At 39.0% G+C, this 15,460-nt stretch overlaps 1 protein-coding gene across 8 annotated transcripts in view; it reads right to left on the bottom strand.

The window, feature by feature from the left end:
- CDK14 (cyclin dependent kinase 14) overlaps positions 1 to 15,460 on the bottom strand; it is a 613,351-nt gene that overhangs the window by 148,161 nt on the left and 449,730 nt on the right. For all 8 annotated transcript variants that reach the window (XM_017536523.2, XM_037741317.1, XM_017536528.2 and 5 more), the window contains one exon: positions 8,789 to 8,852. In XM_017536523.2, the coding sequence (XP_017392012.1) occupies positions 8,789 to 8,852 (64 nt within the window). The remainder of the gene's footprint in view (positions 1 to 8,788; positions 8,853 to 15,460) is intronic.

Raw genomic sequence — 15,460 nt, forward strand, 5'->3', positions numbered from 1 at the left:
GTCAGAAAGTGCAGCCTGCCCTTTCTGTCATGTTTACACTTTTTACTTCCTTAGCTCTATAAAGTTCACATAATTCATAAATTTAGTAATTAACTAGCTTTTTCACTATGTGATTAAAATAGCATTTATTTGTGGGAGGAAGGACAGCAAAGTTCACAAAGGTGATAGTTGACGGTGGGTGGAGAGAACTCTAAATACTCTAAGGATTGTGTCAAGCAGATCCACAAGGCTTTTAGCAATAAAATCTGAGATAAAACCCAGATATTTACATAATAATTTTTTTTTTTTTTTTAGATGGAGTTTCGCTCTTGTTACCCAGGCTGGAGTGCAATGGCGCGATCTCGGCTCACCGCAACCTCCGCCTCCTGGGTTCAGGCAATTCTCCTGCCCCAGCCTCCTGAGTCGCTGGGATTACAGGCATGCGCCGCCATGCCCAGCTAATTTTTTGTATTTTTAGTAGAGACGGGGTTTCACCATATTGACCAGGATGGTCTCGATCTCTTGACCTCGTGCTCCACCCGCCTCGGCCTCCCACAGTGCTGGGATTACAAAGTCCATTTTAATAACCATCACATAGTTACAGCCCATACACCGAGACCTAACCCATGATCATTATAGTTGCTATCAATCATTAAAAAAATTTAAAAATTTCTGAGGTAAAATGTAAAGAGCAAGTGGGAAAGGAGACAGCAGGCAGAGGACATGGTATAAATGGTAAAAGACAATATTTTGCAGCTACATGCCCCTAATGGTTTGAAAGTATTTTTATATCAATTATATCAGCTAGCTCAATTCTTCTTAAAAATAGGTAGAGTACAAATAAATAACAAATATTGAAGGGAATATAAAAACAGCTTATCTCATTTAATTTATGTAGGAAGTCTATAGGCTGCATGGAGCAGACACAGTTCTTCTAGAAGAGTAAGGAAGGTATCTCAGCACTTCACAGGCCTCCCCTCACTGCAGGTGTGGTCTGTGCAGGGCAACATCATGGTACAAAGAGGCCCTCCCCTCTAGTTTTCCTTCATGGAATATCCCACCCCGACAACAATTTCTGCTGCATCCACAGCTTTTCTGTCACCTTCTAAAAGACTCAGGAAACGCCAAGAATGTCAATAAAGGCTAAGGGCTCAAACATCCTCACGTCTGCAAATGAGGAAAGTGGGCAGTTCCTATATTATGTATTAAGGACTACACATCTGAGACTAAACATTTGCAGAGGACATTTTGGAGCTGAAGATTTATTGGAGGCATAGGTTTAAAGGGCTGAAGAATCTGCCCATACCTAGCAGGGGGAGGGTGGTTCTTGTATGTACAAGAAGATGGAGGTCTTTTCCAAGATACCACAAGACAGAGCTGGGAAGAGCCTGACAATTCTCCATAGGACTAGGTCTGTGGGCAGGGAAGCTCTCTTAAAGAGAGAAGGAGGCATCACTGAGAATGGCTTAGAGTTGAAAGACCTGGGTTTGAGTTTTGGCTCTGCTACAACCTGGAAGGATGAGGTCTCTGGGCAAGCCACACTATCTCTCAGAGCCTCAGTTTCCCAGTTTCTTCATCTGTAAATGGGATAACAATAGTAGGATAAATGCATTATTATAATGCAGTTATTCTAACTATCAAATGAGATAATATATTAAAAAGCTTTGTAAATAATAAAATATAGCATAAAATATAAAGTGTTAGCACCACAGTGTTCTATTTCTGAAATGATTTATCTTCCTCCCTCTGGAACAAAAAAGTGTGGATCTGTTTTTGGTTTTGGGGTCCCAGACAGCCCAGAGAATAGGCGGAACTTAAAGAGAAGTTTTTTGCCTCATTACGAAGCCTTGATATAGCTAAGTCCATATGTAAATGTTGCCTTTAAGGTCAATGTGTCTGTAGGATTAGTTTTGGGCATAGTGTGTTTAAAATATCACCATTCACCAATTTCCTCCAACGGCAAATTTTTTATATTATTTCATTCGTTGGGAGACAGTCCATTTTCTTCAAACAACCTTAATCAAACAGCCTTTTCTATTAAATAACTTTCCCTTAGAAATGATATAACCACTTTAGAAATGCTTTATTCTCTTGCTTGATTTTGGAAAATATAATTATTTTATTCTACGTTTCATTACTTTTAATTGCTTCTGGTCTAGCAGCATTTTCTTCCTCCCTGAACTTGACAGCGTCTTCCTTTTTGAGCTCCTGAATAATCCGCCATTAAATAGTTTTTGAATGCCCCTTTTGTTGGAAGCATTTAAGAGATGAATGAAAGTATCATACATGGAATCTACATGTTATTTCAGTGCTAAAGCATTTCATACAAAGTGTTATTGGTGGTTTTGTGTAGATATTTTACCAAATACAGAGATCAGATCCTCCCTATTTTTCTGTTTTTAAAAATAGCCTAATTGTCAGTAAACTGTTCCTTAGAAGAACAATGAGAAATTGTAATACACATTCAGTAGAATGCTACTTCATAATGAAAGCTGGAAAACAAAACCAAAAACACAAACACACTCAACTAAGACCCAAGGAGACCTGGAATCTACTTCCACCTCTGACACTAACTTTAGCAAAGTTCATTAACTTCTCTGGGTGTCAGGTTCCTAACCTCACAAGAAGAAAGCCAGACTAGATGTTCCCTGGCACTTCCTCTAGCTCAAACATTCATTTTGCTTAAATAGTTACTACACAATCAAAACCACTTGCACTCTCAGCTCATGCAGCTCTGGGGTACTTCTTGACAGCTGGAAATGACAAAGCCTTGACAAAACTCTTCATTCATTCCTCTGATTCTATTGGTCTGGAGAACCTCAAACGTCTAAGTGTATTCTGCCCTGACCTGGGGTTACCACAATTCTATGAAACTTAAACAATCCCTCAAACATATATGCAAGGTGCATCTTTTAAAAAATGATAAGTCTGTCTTATAACAAAAAAAAATGGCACCATCACTTTAGCAGAGACATATAAACCACACACCTATTGATGGGATGTGGCAGGGGTAAAGCTGGTAAGAGAAAGTGATCCTGCAATGCACACAGGGAAGCCATTATCCCAGGAGGAATTTAAAGCAGAGAGCCTTATTCAAAGGTCTCCTGTTAGTGAGTAACTATGAACCCATGACAAGAAATATGACTTATTTTTACAGGGGACTCTCACTTTGTGTAGAGCATGGGCTTTGCCTGTGATAAGTCTCACCCCAAGTTATGGAATTACTGATGTACTGAGAACACCACAGCACAACCTCTCACTCAACTTTCCCACAGCAAGCATCCTGAACAGAGTGGGAAAAGGAGACACTCTGGAATGAGAGAGTGAGAGGGAGACAGAGAGACCTACTTTTAAAAGACCATTAACCACAGAACCCAGAGGGTGGGGAAAAGAAACAGGAAGGTAATCAGGTTCAAAGAAGAAACAGGCATGTTTCCCATTTATTTGAAGAGAAATTCAAATAGAAGTAAATGATGGAAAAACAGCAGGTTCCTAGGTTAGATTCTGATACAGTTTGGAAGTCTGTCTCCTCCAAATCTCATGTTGAAATGTGATCCTCAATGTTTGCATTGGTGGGAGGCCTGGTGGGAGGTGTTTGCATCATGGGGGTGGATTCCTCATCAATAACTCGGTGTCTTCTCCACAATGATGAGTGAGTTCTTGCTTTATTACTACAGGTGAGAGATCTGGTTGTTAAAAAAGAGTCTGGTGTTGGTGATTTTGTGTACATACTTCACCAGACAGAGATCAGATCCTGTCTACTTTTCTGCTTTTAAAAATAGTCTAATTGTCAGTCAACTGTTATTTAGAAGAGCAAAGAGAAACTGCAATACGTATTCAGTAGAACGCTATTTCATAACGGAGGCTGGAAAACAGAAACAAAAACAAAAATCACACTCAACTAAGACTCAGGGAGACCTGGGATCTACTTCCACCTCTGACACTAAATTTAGGGAAGTCCTCTCTTCTCTTTTGCTCCCTCTCTTACCATGCGATATGCTCCTCCTTTACCTTCTGCTATAACTGGAAGCTTCTTGAGGCCCCCACCAGAAGCAGATGCTGGTGTCATGCTTCTTGTACAGCCTGAAGATCCTGGAGCCAACAGATCCTCTTTCTTTGTAAATTACCCAGTCTCATGTATTCCTTTATAGCAACACAAATGAGACTAACACAGACTCCTTACTGTATGTAACATGCACACACTTTATAATATATAATGCTGTTGTAACCTATTATAGTTGCCTGGTTGCTATGGGAATATGCTGAGGAGATACAGGTTAAATACTAAAGAATAAAGCTCAGTTTTAAACTAAATGTTCTTTTACTATTTCAATAATTATATTAAAAATATTTCTCCAGTTTCGTTATACTTTTTTTCCAAGGGAAAACCATGGTGAGTTCTGGATAATCAGAGAAGTTGAAAAGAGAAGGTCATTTTATTCACGGTATATTTCGTCGCCTCTCCCCTGGACTCCTGTCACAGGCTCCTAATGGGCTTCCCTGATTCTGCTCTGACCCCCAGTTCTCAGTACAATAGCTGGGGTAGTCTTACTAAAACATAAACCAGCTCCCGTGCTGCCTTGTTCAAAATCTTCCAGAGCTTTCTATCTCACTCAGATCCATGGTGAAGGACTCAGAGTACCCCCCAGGCCCTACGTGATCTGTGACTTCATTTTCAGCCCTCCACTCCCTCCCATTCAGGGCATTGGTGCTTGCTTTTCTCTCTGTCTAAAGAGTTCTTCCCTCAATATCTTATTGACTCTGTCTCTCATTTTCTTCATTCATGTGTCTTCTTTTCAGGGAGGCCTTCCTGGATCACCCTATTTAAACTGTAAATCGCCCACTTTCCCACCCTATTTAAACTGTAAATTCCGGAACCAGTTTCTTGCTCCATTTTCCTCCATAGTACTTATCACCATCCAATTACACGATATATTTCACTTACTATCATTTGTGTTTTGTTCAATGCAACATCTCCAGTCCATAGACATACAAGTAGTTTCAGGAAATACTGCTGAAATAATAGGTGAATTCAGCTTATTTCATAGAAATTAACTATCAAAGTAAGTTATTTAAAAAATAACTATTAGGAAATTGGGTTAGGATACGTTAAAACCAAGAGATTTATGCATGACCTAGATCATAGCCATAAAGTAATCTACTTGAAAACCTAAACTGGTTTTTCGTTTTTTATATACACACACACACACATATATAACAGAAATTGGTCTTTAAAAAAATTGTGGTCAGGCACAGTGGCCTGTAATTCCAGCACTTTGGGAGGCCAAGGTGAGAGAACTGCTTGACATCAAGAGTTCAAGACTAGTCTGGCCAAAATAACAAGACTCTGTCTCTATTTTTTAAAAATCATAACTCCACTATTATAAAAACACCATGGGCTTTTCTCAAGGCAAAAGTTAGTTAGGCAAGTCAAGGAAGACATGAGAGACAAAGACAAGAATTATTTTCAAAATTGCTTAAAAATTAGAAAGGATCATTTTCTAAATCCCAAAGAAGCAAAAGTTTTTCATGGACAAAGGGACAATTTCTCTTAAATATAAGGAACTCAGTTGGGCACGGTAGCTTATGCCTGTAATCCCAGCATTTTGGGAGGTGGAGCTGGGAGGATTGCTTGAGCCCAGGAGTTCGAGACCACCCCTGACAACATAGCAAGACCCCCATCTCTACAAAAGATTAAAAAAAAATTAGCCATGCATAGTGGTATACACCTATAGTTCCAGCTACCTGAGAGGCTGAGCAGGGAGGATCACTTGAACCTGGAAGGTTGACACTGCAGTGAGCTGTAATCGTACCACTGCACTCCCACCTGGGCAACATCACTAAAAATAAAATAAAATATAAAGAATCTCTAGAAATAGATTAAAAAATAAAAAGACACACAACTCAACTAAAAATTGGCCAAAAGATATAAAGAATTCAGATTAAAGAAAATGCAAATGATTCTGAAACATATCAAAAGATGCTCAACCTCATCATAATAAGAGGCATGCAAATTAAAATTTTATTGGAATTCCTTTTGTCATCTAATTGACTGGCAAAATCCAAAAGTTTGGTCACACAGTATAGAGAGGAGAAGCAGCTGTGGGAAGAAGTATTCTCCTGTATTGCTGGCAACAGAGACAACAGATACCACCCTTTTGGAAAACAGTTTGACAAAAGTGGTCAAAATTATAATTTTCTATACTTATTGGTTCATTAACCTTATTTCTCCTTATTTATTTTTCAAATATACTTGCACATATGCAATGCATATGTCTATGTATAGGCACAAGGTTACTCAATGCTTAATATTTATAATAGCAAAGCAATAGAAACAACAACCCAACTGTCCGTGATTAGGGAATGGGTTAAATGCATACACCAGAAAACAATGCAGCTCTATGAGACAAGAGGGAAGCCACATTGGCCTCCTCCCCAAAATGACATGAGAAGATCGATGAGATGCATTAATGAGAAAAACAAGATGTGGAATTGTATTTAATATGAGAAAAGTAAAAATTAATATCAATTTTTACATTAACATGAAGGAAATAAACATAAGAAACTAATACGCTGGGGGCCTGTGGTGGGGTCAGTGGCTCTGGGGAAGTTGGGAGAGGGGAGGAGGCTCTGTACTATGCTCCTTTTTCATACTGCTTGACTTTTTGATTGCTTAAATTTACTATTAGAAAATTAAACAAACTTTGTCCTTATGTCTTAGATGATCTTTTCCAGACTCTTCAGGGCACTCTTTGGGGTAGATCAAGGAGCTGGAGAGTAGGGTTGGGATGGGCAGACTCTAGTACTGACATTTTTCTCATTTGGGATTATATATTTTCTTCCCCAGGACAATGAGGTCTGTGAGGTCAGGGACTGGGGCTCCTCTGGATGATCTGGGAAGTGCTGCTTGGAAGGACTCAGAGATTTGCTTCCTTTGACTCAGTCTATTGTTTTGTCTTCTTTTGGCTCCTTTCAAGCAAACTCAGGAAACACTTATCATATTTATGAGCTATGGTTCACAGCCCTGAGCTCTGCTTGGAATAAGCTTCTTGCTCATCAGCACCCACACCTTCCACCCTCTCCATATGTTATTATTCTGTCTCCCCATTACCTTCTAGGTATTTTGTGTCTGTTGTGGGGCTTACACATAATGTTAATAACTTAACATAAACATTCTAGTTTATATATGCCCACCAGAGGAGTCACATACATAATGTCTGTTTTAACATTTAATATACTCCAGCGCAACAAATATTTATCCAACACCAAATATGTTCAGTGAATAGGCCCTGGTGTCATGAAGTTCACAATCCATTAGCTTAATGTACACCTATCCTAGTACCTTCCAAAATACAACTAATAAATGGTTTTGTATGTTGTTGATGAAGATAAATTCTACTACCACCAAAACACATAAATTACTCCACGTTTTCTAGTCCAGAAACTAGGCATGCCAAATGATTTCACCTTAATTGTTCCTTTCTGCATCTAACTCTATTCATTTCACACCTTTTCAAATTCTCTTGTTTTATTTGCCTGGGACTTAAAATTTTAGGTCCTAACATGGGGAAGTTAACCTTCTTTAAGAGCCCACAATTGGATCGTTTACAAAGAACTGTGTTTTTCATTTAGACTCCATTAGGAACACTTGGATCAGTTAGAGGACACCTCTTGCTTAATTAAAAAAGAAAGAAAGTCAGTCCATTTAAAATTGTTAGGTTTCTACAGTCTTTCAGAATATAGAAGTCATTTAGAATTTCCAGTAAAAGTACAAGGAGTCTTTAGGGCAGTTGAAGAAGATAAAAGAATTCTCAACACACTGTACACTTTCAGAAGAAAAATATTAAGAGTAAAAATAGTTTCCCAACTCAGTCATTCTTTGGAACTGATAATTTATTCCTGATGGCTCCCCAAAAGAGGGGAAGAGAAGCAAAAGAATATTCTTGGCTTCTCTATCAGATATTATTCATAGCTCTTTTCCCTCCTAGTATAATAGACTATTAGAGCTTCTATAAAATCCCTTTCAGTAATTTTATGGTGGGTCTGCATTTTGTAAACCATGTTTTATAATTGAGAAAAGAAAAAAAAACATCAACAAGATAATCATTTTACAATAATTCATTTCACTGATTTTATTAAATTTTCAATTCCGAACCTTTCCCCTCTCTTATAAAAATTAGACTATGTTTGAGATTTGCCTGTTAAATTAATGATTAAAACAAAGTTTCACACCTGCCACCTACTGGCGAAAAAAAGTACAACTTATTTTAAAAGTTCACATTTCTTTGAGATTTTTCAGTGTCTAGCTTTAAATATTTTACATTAAAACATATTGAATGCTGTACAATAGGACATTCAGAACATCTTACATGTTTAAATTCAAATTATAGACCATATATTTATGAGTTTTACTAAAAAAATAAAAATGTGATGTTTCCTTTTTACAATTCAATACTTTTCCCGGTTACTTACTACAAAAAGTGACACAGATGGATTGGGCACCTCAATTTAAATTTTGTTTTAACAGACATGGATGCTAGTCTAACTGATGATGAAATGAATGGTTACTGCAAGATTATGCAGTCAAATCAAACAAGGTACATATGGGGAAAATTATCAGGGATGTCATTAACTCTGCCTTCACAGACAAATAATTTGTGAAAACAAAAGGACAATTCCATTAATAAAGTACACAATGGCAAAAGTAACCAGAATTTTTCAAGGTGGTATATTGCTTGAGAGGGAACATTTATATACTCACTTTTTGCACATAGGAAGCACCTAGTAATCTGTAATTAATGAAACATACCTGGCTTAAAATGTGGTAAAGAATGAACTCCAGGCCATGTGTCCTCATTTGGCGTTCCAAGAACCTAGTGGAGAGCAGGAAATTGTGGAAACAGCCTTATTATTTCCAAAGCACTCAAAATTCTCAAGTGTAGAAAAGTAGTACACTACATATTATGAAACTCTGGTATTTCTTTTTTCCATTATCATGTGCCAGGGATTTTATTTCAGTAAAAACAAATCCTGCTAAAGAGCCACCCAAGATGAATCTGTGTTATAATAAATACAGCTGAATGTGGTAAGACAAGTTAAATCTGCTATATTTTATCAAGTCCAAACTTAATAAACAGGCTAAGGAATCAAACAATAAGCTGTCATCTTCATGCTGCTGAATAAAGTTTGTATGTGTCCCTCATGATTCTTTCATGAGCTTTCATCTTTCACTCCAGTATCACATGTTTCGTCATTTAACAATTCCAACGATGCTGCCATTTCTACCCCACATCCTCTGTCTGAGCATCATAATGTTTCAAAGAGGCAGGTCGACAGCTTAGAATGCTCAAAGTCTCTCATTACAGTTAAAATCTGTAATTATGTGATTTACAGTTTCCTTTTGCCAAAATACTGTTCTTCCTACATGTTTTCCTTTTTCTATCTGTACATCCATCTTCTTACCCCACCTGATTTTCTATCAATACAATCTTTGATCTGGGGAAATGGGCAATTCCAGCTCACATGTAACTGGACACACTCCATTTGAATATTCTGTCCCCTGATCTATAGCTGTTATACTCAATGATCATGGCAAATTGCTGATTGAAAATGCAGTTTCAGGGTTAAGAGTCTAGAAAGGGGAAATTCAGGGTTAAAAGGCCAGACTCTGAAGACACCTTGAGTTCAAATCTTTGCTCCCCTATTTACTAGCCATGTAAGCTTTGGCAGAGAAGTAGCCCCACTGAGTTTCAGTTTCCTCATTTGTAAACTGGGGGGTGTTAATTCCACCTACCTCAATTGTGTGGAGAATGCTACCTGGCACACAGAACTATGTCAGTATCAGATTATTATTCAAAGAACCCACAGAAAACTGATTCGGGTCAGATAGGGAGGCTCCAGCCATGTGGGGAATATTTAGACTGCCCACTTTTTCCATAGGGGCTCTATGTTCAAGCAAGTTGGTGCCAGATGCTGTCATTCAAACTATATTGGATAAACATGGATAGACAAACAGGTTAAAAAAGGGCAAGAGATAAAGCTGGAAACTGGCAGAGGTGAAGGACCACTAGAGATTATGAGAGGTGTAAACCAAGAATAAAATTATAAGCCCCTCAACCATCTGAACAGATCCCTCCTCTCAGCCAAAGACATTCCAAAATTAACCTGAAAAACTAGTTCAGGCCATGATGGGAAAGGCAGCCAGACATGCCTCATTATACCCACCTCCTTTTTGGAATTCAGGGACAGCTGACCAGTGTAACATCAACACAGACCATAAGACTGATAGAACAGACTCTGTAAGTCTGATAAGAAACATTTACAATCTATTCTCTCTGAAGCCTGCTAACTGGAGGCTTCATCTGCATGATAAAGGCGTGCTCTCTACCCTTTTGGTAACCCACACATTCCTACTGATTCCAGGTCTTTAGATGATAATTCTTTCAATCAATTGCCAATCAGAAAATTCTGGAATCCACCTATGACCTGGAAGCCGCCACTTCCAGTTGTCCTGCCCTTCTGGACTAAACCAATATACATCTTACATGTATTGACTGATGTGTTATGTCTCATTAAAATGTATATAACCCAACTGCAGCCTGACAACCTTGGGCACATGTTCTCAAGATCTACTGAGGGCTGTGTCATAAGCCATTGGTCACTCATATTTGGCTCAGAATAAATCTCTTACAGAGTTTGACTCTTCATCAACAGAAGAAATGAAGCATATTCACTTGATCTGAGGATTTGCAGGCACTACTAGACAATAAGGTAATACCGGGCTCAGATTGTTCATGTATCTATTTACTAGCAGGTGACATGGCAGTGACATCAAAGAGTGGCAAAGATATAATAAGTGCCAAACTCACTGCTTCCTACTCTGGTGAATACATGTATTTATGTTCCTGGCTGAAACATGAATCCAGCATCAGCAAATTAGAAAATAAAAATTATTCTTTTAAGACTCATGGTTACTTTTTAAAGCACTAATTAATACTAACAACAATAGATAGATCTACACCAACTAGATCACATTATTGATGGGCTGGATGACTGGGGGAAGGAGGCAGGCAAGAGGGCTGGAAGAGTTGTAACATGAGAAAAGAGACAAAGCATTGTCTCTGACATAAACGATTACAGTAACAGTGTCTCTGCAAAAGGCATTTCTCCGTTTCTTTTCAATAATCCCAACCATTATTTCAAGAGGAGACAATCAAGTTTGTAGGCAGCACATATAGCTAAGCTGGAAATGCTCCACTTTGTTCTCACTAAAATTTGCATGAAGGACAAAGGAGTTCAACAGTACTAAATTTTAGCAACAAAAGGGAGAAAATGTCAGCTCACAATCACAACTTGAACACAGCCAATCTGTCACATATGAAAATAGAGCCTCTGAAAGTTTTCTAAACAATGGAAGTCCAGCCAGAATCTGAGCCCTGTTCTCTTGCTCCTAATAAAGTACAATTGTTTTCCTGGCTGCCTCTGTTTCTACAATGCTTGCATTAGCAAAACTTTTTCGCAGGCATTATCCTCATCCATACCCAGTGTTCTGTTTCAAAGTGGTTATGAAATATTATGGTCATATCATAAAAATTACCAGCAAAAAGAAAAATACATTAGACTTTTTTTTTTTTTTCAGTTATAGGCTTGACTATTGAGATTCCAGACCTCAAACTGTCCTGCTTACAACCCTGAACCATTTACACACAAATGCAAAGTGGGCAGAAAGTGGGAAAAGGAAAAGAGTAATTAAAATTTAATTTTGCTTTCTGTAAAAGCCATTTTGGAAAAAATAGCTTGGGTTTAATGTATGGTTGACAATAATTAGCTACATGTGCACTGAAGAGAGTTTGTGTTTGTGGTCTCTGATGCCAGATTTTCATTTGTATTAATTCACTAACAAATTCCATTACCACAGATACATTTAAGTTAGAAGAAAGAGTATTTTCTAAAAGTCAAAAATAATCTTTTGCAAATAAAACAAAAATAAAAAGAAAATTGCATCTGATGTGCTACCAACATTTAAAATGTGGTTCCCAGCTCTGTAAATAAGCAGTTTATGATACCTGAAGCCCCTTTCCATCTATGATATACTGAAAAGTCTTCTACACGTCCATTTAAGTAGACTTACCCTAAACTGGTGCCCGTGGCTTGTCCATCTCCTCATTCCTTTTGTTGTTTTAGCTCTTTATTTGGCTAACACTTATTGCATTCCTCACAAAAGATGTAAGGATGGGACTTGGATTCTGCCTTGAGGTGCTCCTGGTCTAGTCATACAGATGAACAGGGGCGGTGATGAATGGCCTTCAATATAACAAAGTTGATGGTGTGGGAGGGTGAGGTCAGAGCCCAAAGGAGGGTGGCTTGAGTCTCCCTGGGGGCAGAGAGAAACGCTACCAGGAGAGGGTGGCTTAGTGGGATAGGGAACACTGAATCACTGGTTGCCAAGTAAAGAAAAGGTGGGAGTGACAGTAGAGTATCCACATATAAGGAGAGGCTTATGTCACAACACTTTCAGCCCTCCAAACTAACATGCTGCTCAATCCCCATGTCTTCTTACAGTGGATTCCTCTTCCCTAATGCCCTGCCCTGATTTAACCAGCTGAACTCCTACCTCCATTTGTAGCTTCAGTTCATGGTTCACTTTTTCCAGAAAGAGCCTCTGGATTCTCTGGTCCAAGTTATATGCTGCCTCTTTGTGATGTCTGAGTGCTTTATGCAAGCTTCTATTATAGAACCTAATCACTACCTGGTAATTGCTAGAATACTCCTCTGTCTCCTCACTGGACTGTGGTCCTCAGAGTGGAGATGATGATGTTGATCTCTGGAGAGTTAGTGTACCACGTGCCTGGCACCAGATATGTGCCCAGTAAATGTCGACTGACTGACTGACTGAATGAATGAATGAATTAATGAATGAATGGTGTGTCTGGATAACACTGTGGCTACACTGCAGATGGGGCTACACGATGGGAAGCAGAGGCCACATACTAAATCCAAGGAGACTGCATTTTATCTGTTTGAGGTTTACTCAAATTGCAGGTCACATGACAGGTTGGGGGATTGTAAGTAAAATTCATCAAGGGAGTTGACATCAGCACTTTTCAAAAGGTGAAATTCAAGAGACGATATCAGAGGGTAACATAAATATAAAGGTACCTATTGTTTTATGAAACTTTCATTCAAGTTGCATCTTTGTGTGTGTGCACAATAAATCATGAATGTAAAATGTATATGCTGCTGTTTAAAATCCAATTATATAGGGAAGAAGTTATTAGCTAAAATCAAGAATGCCAGAGATAAAGCAAGTTCGGGGGCTGAAGTGAGTTTCATTCTGGATCTATTAAATGTTAGAAATGCCTGCAGGTCAAGATTGGGCAGCTGGAAATACAAGTCTGGATCTTGGGAGAGGAATTTCAGAGGGAGAAAAACATTTGGAACTCTTCAGCACACATAAGGTAACAGAAAGCAAATGCCAAAATGCAAGCCACAAAATGGTCTCACCTCCCTCTGTTCAGAAATATACAGTTGCCAGAAGTCTTCTCTGTGATTTCTTAGACTATTTAACATCTGTTAAAAAAGAGCAAAACAAGGGACAAGCTCTCCTTATCAGTGGAGGTCTACGGCCCTGACCCTAAGGAACTAAGACGTAATGGCCCCACACTCACTCCTCTAGGCATGCCTCTGCCCTGGCAGGTGCGGCCAAGGTTCTGCCCATTATGTCAGCCTCTGTTGAGCAGAGAAGATGCTGAAAAAAAGAGGGCCTCTCTATGAAAATATCCCCTCCAAATAACAGGAGAAAAGCAAATTCTAAACTTCTAGAGCTCAGAGTTCAAGAATTAATGTTTGTCAGGAATATTTACTTACCTTTCTAAACTATCATTAGTTCTACCAATTCTCTCATTTTCTAGTCTCTGCTTTTGCACAGGTCTCAGAGCTGCTAAAAAGGAGTCTGTGGACTTTTCCTGAACACTTGTGATTTAAGTAGAACAAGGCCTGCTAACAGTTTTTCCTGAGACAAGGGGACCAAGAGGTCTCTAACAGAGACTACAGTACAGAGGAATTCTGGCCTGTGGGACACAAATAAAATGGCTGACACAAGTGTGTCCTAATGAAAGTGATATGGAAAGCAAGAGATTTCTCACTTCAGGGCTTTAACTTTTTGGGGCACTACTACAGTGGTGATGAGGATTTTAACCGGACTCAGCTGTGGATTCTAAGGGACTGGAGAACAACCTAACAACTGATGATTTTCAAACTCCAACTCTGAAAGTCCACACATATAACATCTCTAAAATAATGATTGCTTCACAGCTGCACTACTTTCTTCAGATCTGGAAGATTTTTTTTGGCTCCTTAGTGAAAAGTCCTAAAAGAAACCTGTGAAGTGGCTCAGCAGAAGTCAGCTGCAATATTATACACCCTGCTTTGGAACAGATGGTATGAAGTTCCCAGAAGAGCCAGGGAGAGAAAGCAGAACTTCCTAATTCTGATCCTGACTGTGCACTCTCCACCTAGAAGAACGATGATCACGTGGAAATGCAGAGGGGCCACCTGGAGTTTACCTTGCCCCCGACAGCACAATGAATATGCTGCAGACAGGGTAGGTGGAAGGCGAGGAGAAAGGTTTCAGGATCCAGTGGCCTCTTGGGTGATGGTGAGAAGGAACTGTTTTGTTTTTTGAGACAGAATTTCATTCTGTTGCCCAGGCTGGTGAGCAGTGGTGTGACCATGGCTCCATGCAGCCTCAACCTCCCTGGCTCAAGCGATCCTCCCATCTCAGCCTCTTGAGCAGCTGGGATGACAGGAACATTCTATCCCGCCCCACTGTATTTTTTGTTTTTTGTAAAGATGGGGTCCCACTGTATTGCCCAGGCTTGTACTCCTAGGCTAAAGTGGTCCACCTGCCTTAGTCTCCCAAAGTGCTGGGACTACAGGCATGAGCCACTGCACCCAGCCAAGAAGGAAATTTTTTAAGAGGAGGATATAGTGATAGAAAAAGCAGAAGTCAGATAGAAAAAAAAAAAGAATAAAAAAAGAGAAAAAGCAGAAGTCAAAAGGATGGGGAAAGGTGAAAGTTAAGGGGCTATTATAAGAGTGGCCGAGGACAGACGGGAATGACCAAAGAGAGCAAATTTCAGCATGGAAATCTTCAAAAATGCCAACTGCTTACTTGAATCAAATATTTATTTTCTCTATGTAGATAACTTCTAGAACAGGCAAAGGGTATCCCTAAAAAATAAGCAAACTAGTAACAGCACCGGTCTCTGGAAAGGAGAATGGGTAGCTGACAATCAGAGGTGGAAGGGGCCCACGCTTTTCACTAGCTACACTCATGTACCTTTTTCATTTTATACTATATACATGTTGTGCAATCATTAATTATGTTTTTCCATCCATGTAATAAATAGAAATATACTGAGTGATGCCAACATGACCACCCCTTTCCTATGTGTAGAAGGCAAAAGATTTTTTTAAAAAG

This window comes from Cebus imitator, unplaced genomic scaffold (assembly GCF_001604975.1).
Source record: "Cebus imitator isolate Cc_AM_T3 unplaced genomic scaffold, Cebus_imitator-1.0 Scaffold98, whole genome shotgun sequence".
Taxonomy (NCBI): Eukaryota; Metazoa; Chordata; class Mammalia; order Primates; family Cebidae; genus Cebus; species Cebus imitator.